This window comes from Oncorhynchus masou, chromosome 2 (assembly GCF_036934945.1).
Source record: "Oncorhynchus masou masou isolate Uvic2021 chromosome 2, UVic_Omas_1.1, whole genome shotgun sequence".
Classification (NCBI taxonomy): Eukaryota; Metazoa; Chordata; class Actinopteri; order Salmoniformes; family Salmonidae; genus Oncorhynchus; species Oncorhynchus masou.
Window position 1 is genome coordinate 4,134,481 of NC_088213.1, and position 19,367 is coordinate 4,153,847.

General features: G+C 46.0%; 1 protein-coding gene across 1 annotated transcript in view; it reads left to right on the plus strand.

Annotated features, from left to right (window-relative positions):
* herc1 (HECT and RLD domain containing E3 ubiquitin protein ligase family member 1) overlaps positions 1-19,367 on the plus strand; it is a 273,217-nt gene that overhangs the window by 58,769 nt on the left and 195,081 nt on the right. Inside the window, exons 18-20 of the mRNA XM_064983713.1 lie at positions 809-923; positions 3,256-3,376; positions 8,031-8,202. Coding sequence (XP_064839785.1) covers positions 809-923; positions 3,256-3,376; positions 8,031-8,202 — 408 coding nt within the window. The remainder of the gene's footprint in view (positions 1-808; positions 924-3,255; positions 3,377-8,030; positions 8,203-19,367) is intronic.

Genomic DNA, 19,367 nt, shown 5'->3' on the forward strand with positions numbered 1-19,367 from the left:
TGCTCCCAGTTTATTGAGTGATGCCCGCTCTCTGTTAAATGCTCCCAGTTTATTGAGTGATGCCCGCTCTCTGTTAAATGCTCCCACAGTTTATTGAGTGATGCCCGCTCTCTGTTAAATGCTCCCACAGTTTATTGAGTGATGCCCGGTCTCTGTTAAATGCTCCCACAGTTTATTGAGTGATGCCCGGTCTCTGTTAAATGCTCCCACAGTTTATTAAGTGATGCCCGCTCTCTGTTAAATTCTCCCGCAGTTTGTTGAGTGATGCCCGCTCTCTGTTAAATGCTCCCACAGTTTGTTGAGTGATGCCTGCTCTCTGTTAAATTCTCCCGCAGTTTGTTGAGTGATGCCCGCTCTCTGTTAAATGCTCCCACAGTTTGTTGAGTGATGCCCGCTCTCTGTTAAATGCTCCCACAGTTTATTGAGTGATGCCCACTCTGTTGAATCCTCCCACTGTTTACTAAGTGATGCCCGCTCTCTGTTAAATGCTCCCAGTTTATTGAGTGATGCCCACTCTCTGTTAAATGCTCCCACAGTTTGTTGAGTGATGCCCACTCTCTGTTAAATGCTCCCACAGTTTACTAAGTGATGCCCGCTCTCTGTTAAATGCTCCCAGTTTACTAAGTGATGCCTGCTCTCTGTTAAATGCTCCCACAGTTGAATCAGTCTATTCAGTTCATTCCGTGTAATGGAGCATCCAGCAGTGTGTGGGCGTCCATCTTTCTTTCATGACAGATTAGTAGTGTAGAATAAGCAGAGTATTACTGCTGCTGTGATATGTAGTGATGTCCATGTGTTTGTGTTGCAGACTGGGACAACGCCTCTCTCTGTAATGAGATCTTATTGGACACCGTGTCCAGGTTTGTCCTGGCTGCTCTGCTGAAGCACACCGGCCTGCTGGGCCAAGCCTGTGGAGAGGGCAGGTAAATCTACTGCACACCCATCATGGTTCTGCCTTCCCAATGGCGCCCTATTCCCTATATAGTGCACTACTATAGACCAGAGTCCTATTCCCTATATAGTGCACTACTATAGACCAGAGTCCTATTCCCTATATAGTGCACTACTATAGACCAGAGCCCTATTCCCTATATAGTGCACTACTATAGACCAGAGCCCTATTCCCTATATAGTGGTACTACTATAGACTAGAGTCCTATTCCCTATATAGTGGTACTACTATAGACCAGAGTCCTATTCCCTATATAGTGGTACTACTATAGACCAGAGCCCTATTCCCTATATAGTGGTACTACTATAGACCAGAGCCCTATTCCCTATATAGTGCACTACTATAGACCAGAGCCCTATTCCCTATATAGTGCACTACTATAGACCAGAGCCCTATTCCCTATATAGTGGTACTACTATAGACCAGAGCCCTATTCCCTATATAGTACACTACTATAGACCAGAGTCCTATTCCCTATATAGTGGTACTACTATAGACCAGAGCCCTATTCCCTATATAGTACACTACTATAGATCAGAGCCCTATTCCCTATATAGTGGTACTACTATCGACCAGAGCCCTATTCCCTATATAGTGGTACTACTATAGTCCAGAGCCCTATTCCCTATATAGTGGTACTACTATAGACCAGAGCCCTATTCCCTATATAGTGTACTACTATAGACCAGAGCCCTATTCCCTATATAGTGGTACTACTATAGACCAGAGCCCTATTCCCTATATGGTGGTACTACTATAGACCAGAGCCCTATTCCCTATATAGTGATACTACTATAGACCAGAGCCCTATTCCCTATATAGTGGTACTACTATAGACCAGAGCCCTATTCCCTATATAGTGGTACTACTATAGACCAGAGCCCTATTCCCTATATGGTGGTACTACTATAGAGCAGAGCTCTATTCTCTATATAGTGGTACTACTATAGACCAGAGCCCTATTCCCTATATAGTGGTACTACTATAGACCAGAACCCTATTCCCTATATAATGGTACTACTATAGACCAGAGCCCTATTCCCTATATAGTGGTACTACTATAGACCAGAGCCCTATTCCCTATATAGTGGTACTACTATAGAGCAGAGTTCTATTCCTTATATAGTGGTACTACTATAGACCAGAGCCCTATTCCCTATATAGTGCACTACTATAGACCAGAGCCCTATTCCCTATATAGTGCACTACTATAGACCATGGTCAGTAGGACTCTGGCTCCCTATTCCCCACATAGTGTACTACTTTAGACTAGGGTCATTAGGACTCTGGCACCCTATTCCCTACATAGTGCACTACTTTAGACCAGGGTCAGTAGGACTCTGGCACCCTATTCCCTACATAGTGCACTACTTTAGACTAGGGTCATTAGGACTCTGGCACCCTATTCCCTACATAGTGCACTACTTTACACCAGGGTCAGTAGGACTCTGGCACCCTATTCCCTACATAGTGCACTACTTTAGACCAGGGTCAGTAGGACTCTGGCACCCTATTCCCTACATAGTGCACTACTTTAGACTAGGGTCATTAGGACTCTGGCACGCTATTCCCTACATAGTGCACTACTTTAGACTAGGGTCATTAGGACTCTGGCACCCTATTCCCTACATAGTGCACTACTTTAGACCAGGGTCAGTAGGACTCTGGCACCCTATTCCCTACATAGTGCACTACTTTAGACTAGGGTCATTAGGACTCTGGCACGCTATTCCCTACATAGTGCACTACTTTAGACTAGGGTCATTAGGACTCTGGCACGCTATTCCCTACATAGTGCACTACTTTAGACTAGGGTCATTAGGACTCTGTCACCCTATTCCCTACATAGTGCACTACTTTAGACTAGGGTCATTAGGACTCTGGCACCCTATTCCTTACATAGTGCACTACTTTAGACCAGGGTCAGTAGGACTCTGGCACCCTATTCCCTACATAGTGCACTACTTTAGACTAGGGTCATTAGGACTCTGGCACCCTATTCCCTACATAGTGCACTACTTTAGACTAGGGTCATTAGGACTCTGGCACCCTATTCCCTACATAGTGCACTACTTTAGACCAGGGTCAGTAGGACTCTGGCACCCTATTCCCTACCTACTGCACTACTTTAGACCAGGGTCATTAGGACTCTGGCACCCTATTCCCTACATAGTGCACTACTTTAGACCAGGGTCAGTAGGATTCTGGCACCCTATGTGGTGTCATTTGACACATACCTGGTCTATTTCATGCGGCAGGCTGGGTTCACCAGTCAGTGTGTCTCTGTGTGTGTTTCCAACCAGGTACCAGCCTTGTAAGATGCTGGCTGAGGTCTACCGTTGTGTCTACAAGGTCAGGAACCGCCTGCTGGCCTGCAAGAACATGAACGTCGTCCAGACACGCTCGTCTTCCCGGGAGAGGAGGGTAAGTGACCCGGCTCTTCTTTCGGTAACTGGTCCGTTGGTCCATGAAACATCCTTCCAGTCCCACGTCAGGGTCTGCTGTCTTATTCCCACATCAACCCTTAAACCCCTCTACATCCTAGAGACACTTACGGTAACTGGCTACTGGTCTTCTCAAGGGGGCAGTAGTAAGCTAGCCAGGCTACTGGTCTTCTCAAGGGGGCAGTAGTAAGCTAGCCAGGCTACTGGTCTTCTCAAGGGGGCAGTAGTAAGCTAGCCAGGCTACTGGTCTTCTCAAGGGGGCAGTAGTAAGCTAGCCAGGCTACTGGTCTTCTCAAGGGGCAGTAGTAAGCTAGCCAGGCTACTGGTCTTCTCAAGGGGGCAGTAGTAAGCTAGCCAGGCTACTTGTTTTCTCAAGGGGGCAGTAGTAAGCTAGCCAGGCTACTTGTCTTCTCAAGGGGCAGTAGTAAGCTAGCCAGGCTACTGGTCTTCTCAAGGGGCAGTAGTAAGCTAGCCAGGCTACTGGTCTTCTCAGGGGGCAGTAGTAAGCTAGCCAGGCTACTTGTCTTCTCAAGGGGCAGTAGTAAGCTAGCCAGGCTACTTGTCTTCTCAAGGGGGCAGTAGTAAGCTAGCCAGGCTACTGGTCTTCTCAAGGGGGCAGTAGTAAGCTAGCCAGGCTACTTGTCTTCTCAAGGGGGCAGTAGTAAGCTAGCCAGGCTACTTGTCTTCTCAAGGGGGCAGTAGTAAGCTAGCCAGGCTACTTGCTCATGCAGCTGAAACAGCCAGAGAAAATGCAGACAGCATATTTTCCTGTAATAAAAACATCATACCTCCACTCCCGCAGCTTGTTGACTCCAGTAGTGAACTGTGGGAATAGTTAGTTTACAGAGCAGATGATGTGGGCCAGCCCACTGAAACAACTAAACAAAATGTGTTTCAAAGCAGTGCAGTGGAAGGGAGGTTTAGTTCCAAAATGACAAACTATTTTACACTTGACATCTGACATTGTAATGTTACTCTACAAGCAACTACATTTGTTATATTCAGCGTGACATTCATGTGAGCAGTATAATATGAGTACAACCCAAAAATAATGTGAAATGCTCTCATAACTTCGCTACAACAGAAATATATTTTGACTACTTTAAGGCCTGCCAGCAGGCCTCGGCGGAGCACTGCCCCCTGGGAGATGAAATGCACTCTGGGAATCGTAGTATGCTGTTTAAAATCCATTGTATTTCTATGCCATGTGTCGACTATTGCAATTATAGAAGCTTCAGAAATGAGCTTGTTTTGGAACTAAGCTGTTCATTACATACAGTACATGAAAGGGTTTAGCTGTAATGAATAATTCATCATAGGTCTAATGACAGTAATTTGACTCCATATCGTGGCCATAGATGAGCAAATGAACCCTGATGTGTATGAAATTACACTTTAAAACAGTTTAGATGGGAAATTTAAGGTAATCTTCTGTTATTTAATATGGTGTGTTATACTTTTAAATAATTTGAATTTAGTATAGAATATTTTATATTTGTTATTTAATGTGTTTTTTATTTTTTTAAATTGAATATAGTATAGAATATTATATATTTGTTATTTAAAAAAATGTAAATTATAAATTGAATATAGTTTAGAATATATTATATTAGTTATTTAATATGTGTTATTTTTTTACATTTACATTTTTACATTTAAGTCATTTAGCAGACGCTCTTATCCAGAGCGACTTACAAATTGGTGAATTCACCTTCTGACATCCAGTGGAACAGCCACTTACAATAGTGCATCTAAATCATTTAAGGGGGGGGGGGGGGGTGAGAAGGATTACTTATCCTATCCTAGGTATTCCTAGGAATACATTGAGTATAGTATAGAATATATTATATTTGTTATTTTTAAAATACATTTTAATATAGAATATATTATATTTGCTATTTTAGTTCCACCAGTTATCAATTATTATCAATCAAAATATTCTGTGACTTAATTAAGCTAAAACACATTATGTTTGGGCCGTGGTATCGTTGAGGTTTTGTTTCGGTATCGAGTATCTTGATACTAAACCTGATATTCTGGTATCGTGATACTAAACCCGATATTCTGGTATCGTGATACTAAACCTGATATTCTGGTATCGTGATACTAAACCTGATATTCTGGTATCGTGACACTAAGCCTGATATTCTGGTATCGTGACACTAAACCTGATATTCTGGTATCGTGACACTAAACCTGATATTCTGGTATCGTGACACTAAACCTGATATTCTGGTATCGTGATACTAAACCTGATATTCTGGTATCGTGACACTAAGCCTGATATTCTGGTATCGTGACACTAAGCCTGATATTCTGGTATCGTGATACTAAACCCGATATTCTGGTATCGTGATACTAAACCTGATATTCTGGTATCGTGATACTAAACCTGATATTCTGGTATCGTGACACTAAACCTGATGTTCTGGTATCGTGACACTAAACCTGATATTCTGGTATCGTGACACTAAACCTGATATTCTGGTATCGTGACACTAAACCTGATATTCTGGTATCGTGATACTAAACCTGATATTCTGGTATCGTGATACTAAACCTGATATTCTGGTATCGTGATACTAAACCTGATATTCTGGTATCGTGACACTAAACCTGATATTCTGGTATCGTGACACTAAACCTGATATTCTGGTATCGTGACACTAAACCTGATATTCTGGTATCGTGACACTAAACCCGATATTCTGGTATCGTGACACTAAACCTGATATTCTGGTATGCGACACTAAGCCTGATATTCTGGTATCGTGACACTAAGCCTGATATTCTGGTATCGTGATACTAAACCTGATATTCTGGTATCGTGACACTAAACCTGATATTCTGGTATCGTGATACTAAACCTGATATTCTGGTATCGTGATACTAAACCTGATATTCTGGTATTGTGATACTAAACCTGATATTCTGGTATCGTGACACTAAACCTGATATTCTGGTATCGTGACACTAAACCCGATATTCTGGTATCGTGATACTAAACCCGATATTCTGGTATCGTGACACTAAACCTGATATTCTGGTATTGTGATGCTAAACCTGATATTCTGGTATCGTGACACTAAACCCGATATTCTGGTATCGTGACACTAAACCTGATATTCTGGTATCGTGACACTAAGCCTGATATTCTGGTATCGTGACACTACGCCTGATATTCTGGTATCGTGACACTAAACCCGATATTCTGGTATCGTGACACTAAACCTGATATTCTGGTATCGTGACACTAAGCCTGATATTCTGGTATCGTGACACTACGCCTGATATTCTGGTATCGTGACACTAAACCTGATATTCTGGTATCGTGATACTAAACCTGATATTCTGGTATTGTGACACTAAACCTGATATTCTGGTATCGTGATACTAAACCTGATATTCTGGTATCGTGATACTAAACCTGATATTCTGGTATCGTGATACTAAACCTGATATTCTGGTATCGTGATACTAAACCTGATATTCTGGTATCGTGACACTAAACCTGATATTCTGGTATCGTGACACTAAACCTGATATTCTGGTATCGTGACACTAAACCTGATATTCTGGTATCGTGACACTAAGCCTGATATTCTGGTATCGTGATACTAAACCTGATATTCTGGTATCGTGACACTAAACCTGATATTCTGGTATCGTGATACTAAACCTGATATTCTGGTATCGTGATACTAAGCCTGATATTCTGGTATCGTGATACTAAACCTGATATTCTGGTATTGTGATACTAAACCTGATATTCTGGTATCGTGACACTAAACCTGATATTCTGGTATTGTGATGCTAAACCTGATATTCTGGTATCGTGACACTAAACCCGATATTCTGGTATCGTGACACTAAACCTGATATTCTGGTATCGTGACACTAAGCCTGATATTCTGGTATCGTGACACTACGCCTGATATTCTGGTATCGTGACACTAAACCCGATATTCTGGTATCGTGACACTAAACCTGATATTCTGGTATCGTGACACTAAGCCTGATATTCTGGTATCGTGACACTACGCCTGATATTCTGGTATCGTGACACTAAACCTGATATTCTGGTATCGTGATACTAAACCTGATATTCTGGTATTGTGACACTAAACCTGATATTCTGGTATCGTGATACTAAACCTGATATTCTGGTATCGTGATACTAAACCTGATATTCTGGTATCGTGATACTAAACCTGATATTCTGGTATCGTGATACTAAACCTGATATTCTGGTATCGTGACACTAAACCTGATATTCTGGTATCGTGACACTAAACCTGATATTCTGGTATCGTGACACTAAACCTGATATTCTGGTATCGTGACACTAAGCCTGATATTCTGGTATCGTGATACTAAACCTGATATTCTGGTATCGTGACACTAAGCCTGATATTCTGGTATCGTGATACTAAACCAGATATTCTGGTATCGTGACACTAAACCTGATATTCTGGTATCGTGACACTAAACCTGATATTCTGGTATCGTGACACTAAACCTGATATTCTGGTATCGTGACACTAAACCTGATATTCTGGTATCGTGATACTAAACCTGATATTCTGGTATCGTGACAACACTTTTAACGGGTGTCCGGTGTTGTGCCCGATCAGATTTCAGACAATCAGGACTCGCTGGAGATGGACCCCCAGGAGCACTCGTTCACGAGGACCATCGACGAGGAGGCGGAGCTAGAAGAGAGGACGGACCGAGAAAGGGAGGATGTGCATCAGGAGCAAGATGAGGAAGAGGAGGAGAGAGAGCACGAAGTCATGACCGCTGGGAGTGAGTGGTTCACTTTACTGCACGGACACAACACTCTCACTGAATGTACTCCTACCAGACTGTCACTGAACACACTGCTATCTACCAGACTGTCACTGAACACACTGCTATCTACCAGACTGTCACTGAACACACTGCTACCGAGCAGACTGTCACTGAACACACTGCTACCGAGCAGACTGTCACTGAACACACTGCTACCTACCAGACTGTCACTGAACACACTGCTACCGAGCAGACTGTCACTGAACACACTGCTATCTAGCAGACTGTCACTGAACACACTGCTATCTAGCAGACTGTCACTGAACACACTGCTATCTAGCAGACTGTCACTGAAGACTGTCACTGAACACACTGCTACCTACCAGACTGTCACTGAACACACTGCTACCTAGCAGACTGTCACTGAACACACTGCTACCTACCAGACTGTCACTGAACACACTGCTACCTAGCAAACTGTCACTGAACACACTGCTACCTACCAGACTGTCACTGAACACACTGCTATCTACCAGACTGTCACTGAACACACTGCTACCTACCAGACTGTCACTGAACACACTGCTACCTACCAGACTGTCACTGAACACACTGCTACCGAGCAGACTGTCACTGAACACACTGCTACCTAGCAGACTGTCACTGAACACACTACTACCTACCAGACTGTCACTGAACACACTGCTATCTAGCAGACTGTCACTGAACACACTGCTACCGAGCAGACTGTCACTGACACACTGCTACCTAGCAGACTGTCACTGAACACACTGCTACCGAGCAGACTGTCACTGAACACACTGCTACCTACCAGACTGTCACTGAACACACTGCTACCTAGCAGACTGTCACTGAACACACTGCTACCGAGCAGACTGTCACTGAACACACTGCTACCTACCAGACTGTCACTGAACACACTGCCCGAGCAGACTGTCACTGAACACCCTGCTACCTAGCAGACTGTCACTGAACACACTGCTACCGAGCAGACTGTCACTGAACACACTGCTACCTACCAGACTGTCACTGAACACACTGCTACCTAGCAGACTGTCACTGAACACACTGGTACCGAGCAGACTGTCACTGAACACACTGCTACCGAGCAGACTGTCACTGAACACACTGCTACCGAGCAGACTGTCACTGAACACACTGCTATCTACCAGACTGTCACTGAACACACTGCTACCGAGCAGACTGTCACTGAACACACTGCTACCTACCAGACTGTCACTGAACACACTGCTATCTAGCAGACTGTCACTGAACACACTGCTACCTAGCAGACTGTCACTGAACACACTGCTACCTACCAGACTGTCACTAAACACACTGCTACCTACCAGACTGTCACTGAACACACTGCTACCTACCAGACTGTCACTGAACACACTGCTACCTACCAGACTGTCACTAAACACACTGCTACCTACCAGACTGTCACTGAACACACTGCTACCTAGCAGACTGTCACTGAACACACTGCTACCTACCAGACTGTCACTGAACACACTGCTACCTACCAGACTGTCACTGAACACACTGCTACCGAGCAGACTGTCACTGAACACACTGCTACCTACCAGACTGTCACTGAACACACTGCTACCGACCAGACTGTCACTGAACACACTGCTACCTAGCAGACTGTCACTGAACACACTGCTACCGAGCAGACTGTCACTGAACACACTGCTACCTACCAGACTGTCACTGAACACACTGCTACCTAGCAGACTGTCACTGAACACACTGCTACCTAGCAGACTGTCACTGAACACACTGCTACCGAGCAGACTGTCACTGAACACACTGCTACCTAGCAGACTGTCACTGAACACACTGCTATCTACCAGACTGTCACTGAACACACTGCTACCTAGCAGACTGTCACTGAACACACTGCTACCTACCAGACTGTCACTGAACACACTGCTACCGAGCAGACTGTCACTGAACACACTGCTACCTACCAGACTGTCACTGAACACACTGCTACCTAGCAGACTGTCACTGAACACACTGCTATCTAGCAGACTGTCACTGAACACACTGCTACCTACCAGACTGTCACTGAATAGACTGTCACTGAACACACTGCTACCTACCAGACTGTCACTGAACACACTGCTACCTAGCAGACTGTCACTGAACACACTGCTACCTACCAGACTGTCACTGAACACACTGCTACCTACCAGACTGTCACTGAACACACTGCTACCTAGCAGACTGTCACTGAACACACTGCTACCTACCAGACTGTCACTGAACACACTGCTACCTAGCAGACTGTCACTGAACACACTGCTACCTAGCAGACTGTCACTGAACACACTGCTACCTACCAGCCTGTCACTGAACACACTGCTACCTAGCAGACTGTCACTGAACACACTGCTACCGAGCAGACTGTCACTGAACACACTGCTACCTAGCAGACTGTCACTGAACACCCTGCTACCTACCAGACTGTCACTGAACACACTGCTACCGAGCAGACTGTCACTGAACACACTGCTACCGAGCAGACTGTCACTGAACACACTGCTACCTACCAGACTGTCACTGAACACACTGCTACCTACCAGACTGTCACTGAAGACTGTCACTGAACACACTGCTACCGAGCAGACTGTCACTGAACACACTGCTACCTAGCAGACTGTCACTGAACACACTGCTACCTACCAGACTGTCACTGAACACACTGCTACCGAGCAGACTGTCACTGAACACACTGCTACCGAGCAGACTGTCACTGAACACACTGCTACCTACCAGACTGTCACTGAACACACTGCTACCTAGCAGACTGTCACTGAACACACTGCTACCGAGCAGACTGTCACTGAACACACTGCTACCTACCAGACTGTCACTGAACACACTGCTACCTACCAGACTGTCACTGAATAGACTGCTACCTAGCATACTGTCACTGAACACACTGCTACCTACCAGACTGTCACTGAACACACTGCTACCTACCAGACTGTCACTGAACACACTGCTACCGAGCAGACTGTCACTGAACACACTGCTACCGAGCAGACTGTCACTGAACACACTGCTACCTACCAGACTGTCACTGAACACACTGCTACCTAGCAGACTGTCACTGAACACACTGCTACCGAGCAGACTGTCACTGAACACACTGCTACCTACCAGACTGTCACTGAACACACTGCTACCTAGCAGACTGTCACTGAACACACTGCTATCTAGCAGACTGTCACTGAACACACTGCTACCTACCAGACTGTCACTGAACACACTGCTACCTACCAGACTGTCACTGAACACACTACTACCTAGCAGACTGTCACTGAACACACTGCTATCTAGCAGACTGTCACTGAACACACTGCTACCTAGCAGACTGTCACTGAACACACTGCTACCTACCAGACTGTCACTGAACACACTGCTACCTACCAGACTGTCACTGAACACACTGCTACCTAGCAGACTGTCACTGAACACACTGCTACCTAGCAGACTGTCACTGAACACACTGCTACCGAGCAGACTGTCACTGAACACACTGCTACCGAGCAGACTGTCACTGAACACACTGCTACCGAGCAGATTGTCACTGAACACACTGCTACCTACCAGACTGTCACTGAACACACTGCTACCTACCAGACTGTCACTGAACACACTGCTACCTAGCAGACTGTCACTGAACACACTGCTACCTAGCAGACTGTCACTGAACACACTGCTACCTAGCAGACTGTCACTGAACACACTGCTACCTAGCAGACTGTCACTGAACACACTACTACCTACCAGACTGTCACTGAACACACTGCTACCTAGCAGACTGTCACTGAACACACTGCTACCTACCAGACTGTCACTGAACACACTGCTACCTAGCAGACTGTCACTGAACACACTGCTACCTAGCAGACTGTCACTGAACACACTGCTACCTACCAGACTGTCACTGAACACACTGCTATCTACCAGACTGTCACTGAACACACTGCTACCGAGCAGACTGTCACTGAACACACTGCTACCTAGCAGACTGTCACTGAACACACTGCTACCTACCAGACTGTCACTGAACACACTGCTACCTAGCAGACTGTCACTGAACACACTACTACCTACCAGACTGTCACTGAACACACTGCTACCTAGCAGACTGTCACTGAACACACTGCTACCTACCAGACTGTCACTGAACACACTGCTACCTAGCAGACTGTCACTGAACACACTGCTACCTAGCAGACTGTCACTGAACACACTGCTACCTACCAGACTGTCACTGAACACACTGCTATCTACCAGACTGTCACTGAACACACTGCTACCGAGCAGACTGTCACTGAACACACTGCTACCTAGCAGACTGTCACTGAACACACTGCTACCTACCAGACTGTCACTGAACACACTGCTACCTAGCAGACTGTCACTGAACACACTGCTACCTACCAGACTGTCACTGAACACACTGCTACCGAGCAGACTGTCACTGAACACACTGCTACCTAGCAGACTGTCACTGAACACACTGCTACCTACCAGACTGTCACTGAACACACTGCTACCTAGCAGACTGTCACTGAACACACTGCTACCTACCAGACTGTCACTGAACACACTGCTACCTACCAGACTGTCACTGAACACACTGCTACCTAGCAGACTGTCACTGAACACACTGCTACCTAGCAGACTGTCACTGAACACACTGCTATCTACCAGACTGTCACTGAACACACTACTACCGAGCAGACTGTCACTGAACACACTGCTACCGAGCAGACTGTCACTGAACACACTACTACCGAGCAGACTGTCACTGAACACACTGCTACCTACCAGACTGTCACTGAACACACTGCTACCTACCAGACTGTCACTGAACACACTGCTACCTACCAGACTGTCACTGAATAGACTGTCACTGAACACACTGCTACCTAGCAGACTGTCACTGAACACACTGCTACCTAGCAGACTGTCACTGAACACACTGCTATCTACCAGACTGTCACTGAACACACTGCTACCTAGCAGACTGTCACTGAACACACTACTACCGAGCAGACTGTCACTGAACACACTGCTACCGAGCAGACTGTCACTGAACACACTACTACCGAGCAGACTGTCACTGAACACACTGCTACCGAGCAGACTGTCACTGAACACACTGCTACCGAGCAGACTGTCACTGAACACACTGCTACCTACCAGACTGTCACTGAACACACTGCTACCGAGCAGACTGTCACTGAACACACTGCTACCTACCAGACTGTCACTGAACACACTGCTACCGAGCAGACTGTCACTGAACACCCTGCTACCGAGCAGACTGTCACTGAACACACTGCTATCTACCAGACTGTCACTGAACACACTGCTACCGAGCAGACTGTCACTGAACACCCTGCTACCGAGCAGACTGTCACTGAACACACTGCTATCTACCAGACTGTCACTGAACACACTGCTACCGAGCAGACTGTCACTGAACACACTGCTACCGAGCAGACTGTCACTGAACACACTGCTACCGAGCAGACTGTCACTGAACACCCTGCTACCGAGCAGACTGTCACTGAACACACTGCTACCTACCAGACTGTCACTGAACACACTGCTACCTACCAGACTGTCACTGAATAGACTGTCACTGAACACACTGCTACCTAGCATACTGTCACTGAACACACTGCTACCTAGCAGACTGTCACTGAACACACTGCTACCTAGCATATTCCTCTTCCTCCTGAATTCACTTGGACTGAATATGTTTAAAACACTGAATAGACTGTCACTGAACACACTGCTACCTAGCAGACTGTCACTGAACACACTGCTACCTACCAGACTGTCACTGAACACACTGCTACCTAGCATACTGTCACTGAACACACTGCTACCTAGCAGACTGTCACTGAACACACTGCTACCGAGCAGACTGTCACTGAACACACTGCTACCGAGCAGACTGTCACTGAACACACTGCTATCTACCAGACTGTCACTGAACACACTGCTACCTACCAGACTGTCACTGAACACACTGCTACCTAGCAGACTGTCACTGAACACACTACTACCTACCAGACTGTCAATGAACACACTGCTACCTACCAGACTGTCAATGAACACACTGCTATCTACCAGACTGTCACTGAACACACTGCTACCGAGCAGACTGTCACTGAACACACTGCTACCGAGCAGACTGTCACTGAACACACTGCTACCGAGCAGACTGTCACTGAACACACTACTACCTACCAGACTGTCACTGAACACACTGCTACCTACCAGACTGTCACTGAACACACTGCTACCGAGCAGACTGTCACTGAATAGACTGTCACTGAACACACTGCTACCTACCAGACTGTCACTGAACACACTGCTACCTACCAGACTGTCACTGAACACACTGCTACCTAGCAGACTCGTCTTCCTCGTCCTCCCTGAATTCATTTGAACTGAATATGTTTAAAACACTCAAGAGCACATGCAGGGAGTAAATGCAATGGAGAGGGAGAAGATGGACGCTAGTTTAGATTTCACTGTGACCTTTTGGTCCATATATAGTGTCTAAAGCATGGTCAGTTAAATGAGCCAACCAAGATCCTGGGTAATGTGAGAGTACAAACCAACCACAATCAGACGTTGATCTCTGTTGCACACCAGGGGGTTGTATTTCTAATGAATGGATGTCGATGTGATAGCAGTGTAGACTACAGGTCGTTACTACAAACTGAGGAGGTGACGTAACAGCGTAACAACAGTCTTCAGTAACAGCTGAAAACACACATTCAGCGTGGAGTCGACCTGCAGTTTATACCAGTTTGTCAGGTGATGACCTCGTTGCTGCTTGCCACATCTGTCTCTGTATCTCTGGCTATGCCAAGGAGAACTGTTGGACCCCCCCCACTGACCCTTGGACAGTGAGTTCAGTCCCAATAATATTTGATTTGATGTTTTGCTCCAAAACAAATCTGTGAGGTCTATTATGAGAAGGAATGAGGACTTGTATTCACGGTTCATAATAGCACCTAGCTCCTTCTCCTGACCTCCGACCCTACGGTGCCACCAGTTCAAACCCAATAGTCAATCAATAGTAGCGCTATGGCTCCACCGAGCCAACCAATGGGCTCCCAAAGGTACAGGGATAGGATGAAGGTACAGGGAATAGGACAAAGGTACAGGGATAGGACAAAGGTACAGGGATAGGACGAAGGTACAGGGAATAGGACAAAGGTACAGGGATAGGACAAAGGTACAGGGATAGGACAAAGGTACAGGGATAGGACAAAGATACAGGGATAGGACAAATGTACAGGGAATAGGACAAAGGTACAGGGAATAGGACAAAGGTACAGGGAATAGGACAAAGGTACAGGGAATAGGACAAAGGTACAGGGATAGGACGAAGGTACAGGGATAGGACAAAGGTACAGGGAATAGGACAAAGGTACAGGGATAGGTACAGGAATAGGACAAAGGTACAGGGATAGGACAAAGGTACAGGGATAGGACAAAGGTACAGGGATAGGACAAAGGTACAGGGATAGGACAAAGGTACAGGGAATAGGACAAAGGTACAGGGATAGGACAAAGGTACAGGGAATAGGACAAAGGTACAGGGAATAGGACAAAGGTACAGGGATAGGACAAAGGTCCAGGGATAGGACAAAGGTCCAGGGATAGGACAAAGGTCCAGGGAATCAGACAACGGTACAGGGAATAGGACAAATGTACAGGGAATAGAACAAAGGTACAGGGATAGGACACAGGTACAGGGATACTACAAAGGTACAGGGATAGGACAAGGCTACAGGGGATAGGACAAATGTACAGGGATAGGACACAGGTACAGGGATACTACAAAGGTACAGGGATAGGACAAGGGTACAGGGATAGGACAAATGTACAGGGAATAGGACAAAGGTACAGGGAATAGGACAAAGGTACAGGGAATAGGACAAAGGTACAGAGAATAGGACAAAGGTACAGGGAATAGGACAAAGGTACAGGGATAGGACAAAGGTACAGGGATAGGACAAAGGTACAGGGAATAGGACAAAGGTACAGGGATAGGTACAGGAATAGGACAAAGGTACAGGGATAGGACAAAGGTACAGGGATAGGACAAAGGTACAGGGATAGGACAAAGGTACAGGGATAGGACAAAGGTACAGGGAATAGGACAAAGGTACAGGGATAGGACAAAGGTACAGGGAATAGGACAAAGGTACAGGGAATAGGACAAAGGTACAGGGATAGGACAAAGGTCCAGGGATAGGACAAAGGTCCAGGGATAGGACAAAGGTCCAGGGAATCAGACAACGGTACAGGGAATAGGACAAATGTACAGGGAATAGAACAAAGGTACAGGGATAGGACACAGGTACAGGGATACTACAAAGGTACAGGGATAGGACAAGGGTACAGGGGATAGGACAAATGTACAGGGATAGGACACAGGTACAGGGATACTACAAAGGTACAGGGATAGGACAAGGGTACAGGGATAGGACAAATGTACAGGGATAGGTACAGGGATTAGGACAACGGTACAGGGAATAGGACAAAGGTACAGGGATAGGACAAAGGTACAGGGATAGGACAAAGGTACAGGGATAGGACAAATGTACAGGGATAGGTACAGGGATTAGGACAACAGTACAGGGAATAGGACAAAGGTACAGGGATAGGACAAAGGTACAGGGATAGGACAAAGGTACAGGGATAAGTACAGGGAATAGGACAAAGGTACAGGGATAGGACACAGGTACAGGGATAGGACACAGGTACAGGGATAGGACACAGGTACAGGGATTAGGACAAAGGTACAGGGATACTACAAAGGTACAGAGAATAGGACAAAGGTACAGGGATAGGACAAAGGTACAGGGATAGGACAAAGATACAGGGATAGGTACAGGGATAGGACAAAGGTACAGGGATAGGACAAAGGTACAGGGATAGGACAAAGGTACATGGATAGGACAAAGGTACAGGGAATAGGACAAAGGTACAGGGATAGGACAAAGGTACAGGGAATAGGACAAAGGTACAGGGAATAGGACAAAGGTACAGGGATAGGACAAAGGTACAGGGATAGGACAAAGGTACAGGGATAGGACAAAGGTACAGGGATAGGACAAAGGTACAGGGAATAGGACAAAGGTACAGGGATAGGACAAAGGTACAGGGATAGGACACAGGTACAGGGATAGGACACAGGTACAGGGATAGGACAAAGGTACAGCGATAGGACAAAGGTACAGGGATAGGACAAAGGTACAGGGATAGGACAAAGGTACAGGGATAGGACAAAGGTACAGGGATAGGACAAAGATACAGGGATAGGACAAAGGTACAGGGAATAGGACAAATGTACAGGGAATAGGACAAATGTACAGGGAATAGGACAAAGGTACAGGGAATAGGACAAAGGTACAGGGATAGGACGAAAGTACAGGGATAGGACGAAGGTACAGGGATAGGACGAAGGTACAGGGATAGGACGAAGGTACAGGGAATAGGACAAAGGTACAGGGATAGGTACAGGAATAGGACAAAGGTACAGGGATAGGACAAAGGTACAGGGATAGGACAAAGGTACAGGGATAGGACAAAGGTACAGGGATAGGACAAAGGTCCAGGGATAGGACAAAGGTCCAGGGATAGGACAAAGGTCTAGGGAATCAGACAACGGTACAGGGAATAGGACAAATGTACAGGGAATAGAACAAAGGTACAGGGATAGGACACAGGTACAGGGATACTACAAAGGTACAGGGATAGGACAAGGGTACAGGGGATAGGACAAATGTACAGGGATAGGACACAGGTACAGGGATACTACAAAGGTACAGGGATAGGACAAGGGTACAGGGATAGGACAAATGTACAGGGATAGGTACAGGGATTAGGACAACGGTACAGGGAATAGGACAAAGGTACAGGGATAGGACAAAGGTACAGGGATAGGACAAAGGTACAGGGATAGGACAAATGTACAGGGATAGGTACAGGGATTAGGACAACAGTACAGGGAATAGGACAAAGGTACAGGGATAGGACAAAGGTACAGGGATAGGACAAAGGTACAGGGATAGGTACAGGGAATAGGACAAAGATACAGGGATAGGACACAGGTACAGGGATAGGACACAGGTACAGGGATAGGACACAGGTACAGGGATAGGTACAGGGATTAGGACAAAGGTACAGGGAATAGGACAAAGGTACAGGGATAAGACAAAGGTACAGGGATTAGGACAAAGGTACAGGGATACTACAAAGGTACAGAGAATAGGACAAAGGTACAGGGATAGGACAAAGGTACAGGGATAGGACAAAGGTACAGGGATAGGTACAGGGATAGGACAAAGGTACAGGGATAGGACAAAGGTACATGGATAGGACAAAGGTACAGGGAATAGGACAAAGGTACAGGGAATAGGACAAAGGTACAGGGATAGGACAAAGGTACAGGGATAGGACAAAGGTACAGGGATAGGACAAAGGTACAAGGAATAGGACAAAGGTACAGGGATAGGACAAAGGTACAGGGAATAGGACAAAGGTACAGGGATAGGACACAGGTACAGGGAATAGGACAAAGGTACAGGGAATAGGACAAAGGTACAGGGAATAGGACAAAGGTACAGGGAATAGGACAAAGGTACAGGGATAGGACAAAGGTACAGGGAATAGGACAAAGGTACAGGGAATAGGACAAAGGTACAGGGATAGGACAAAGGTACAGGGATAGGACAAAGGTACAGGGATAGGACAAAGGTACAGGGATAGGACAAAGGTACAAGGAATAGGACAAAGGTACAGGGATAGGACAAAGGTACAGGGAATAGGACAAAGGTACAGGGATAGGACAAATGTACAGGGAATAGGACAAAGGTACAGGGATAGGACACAGGTACAGGGAATAGGACAAAGGTACAGGGATAGGACAACGGTACAGGGAATAGGACAAAGGTACAGGGATAGGACAAAGGTACAGGGATAGGACAAAGGTACAGGGATAGGACAAATGTACAGGGATAGGTACAGGGATTAGGACAACAGTACGGGGAATAGGACAAAGGTACAGGGATAGGACAAAGGTACAGGGATAG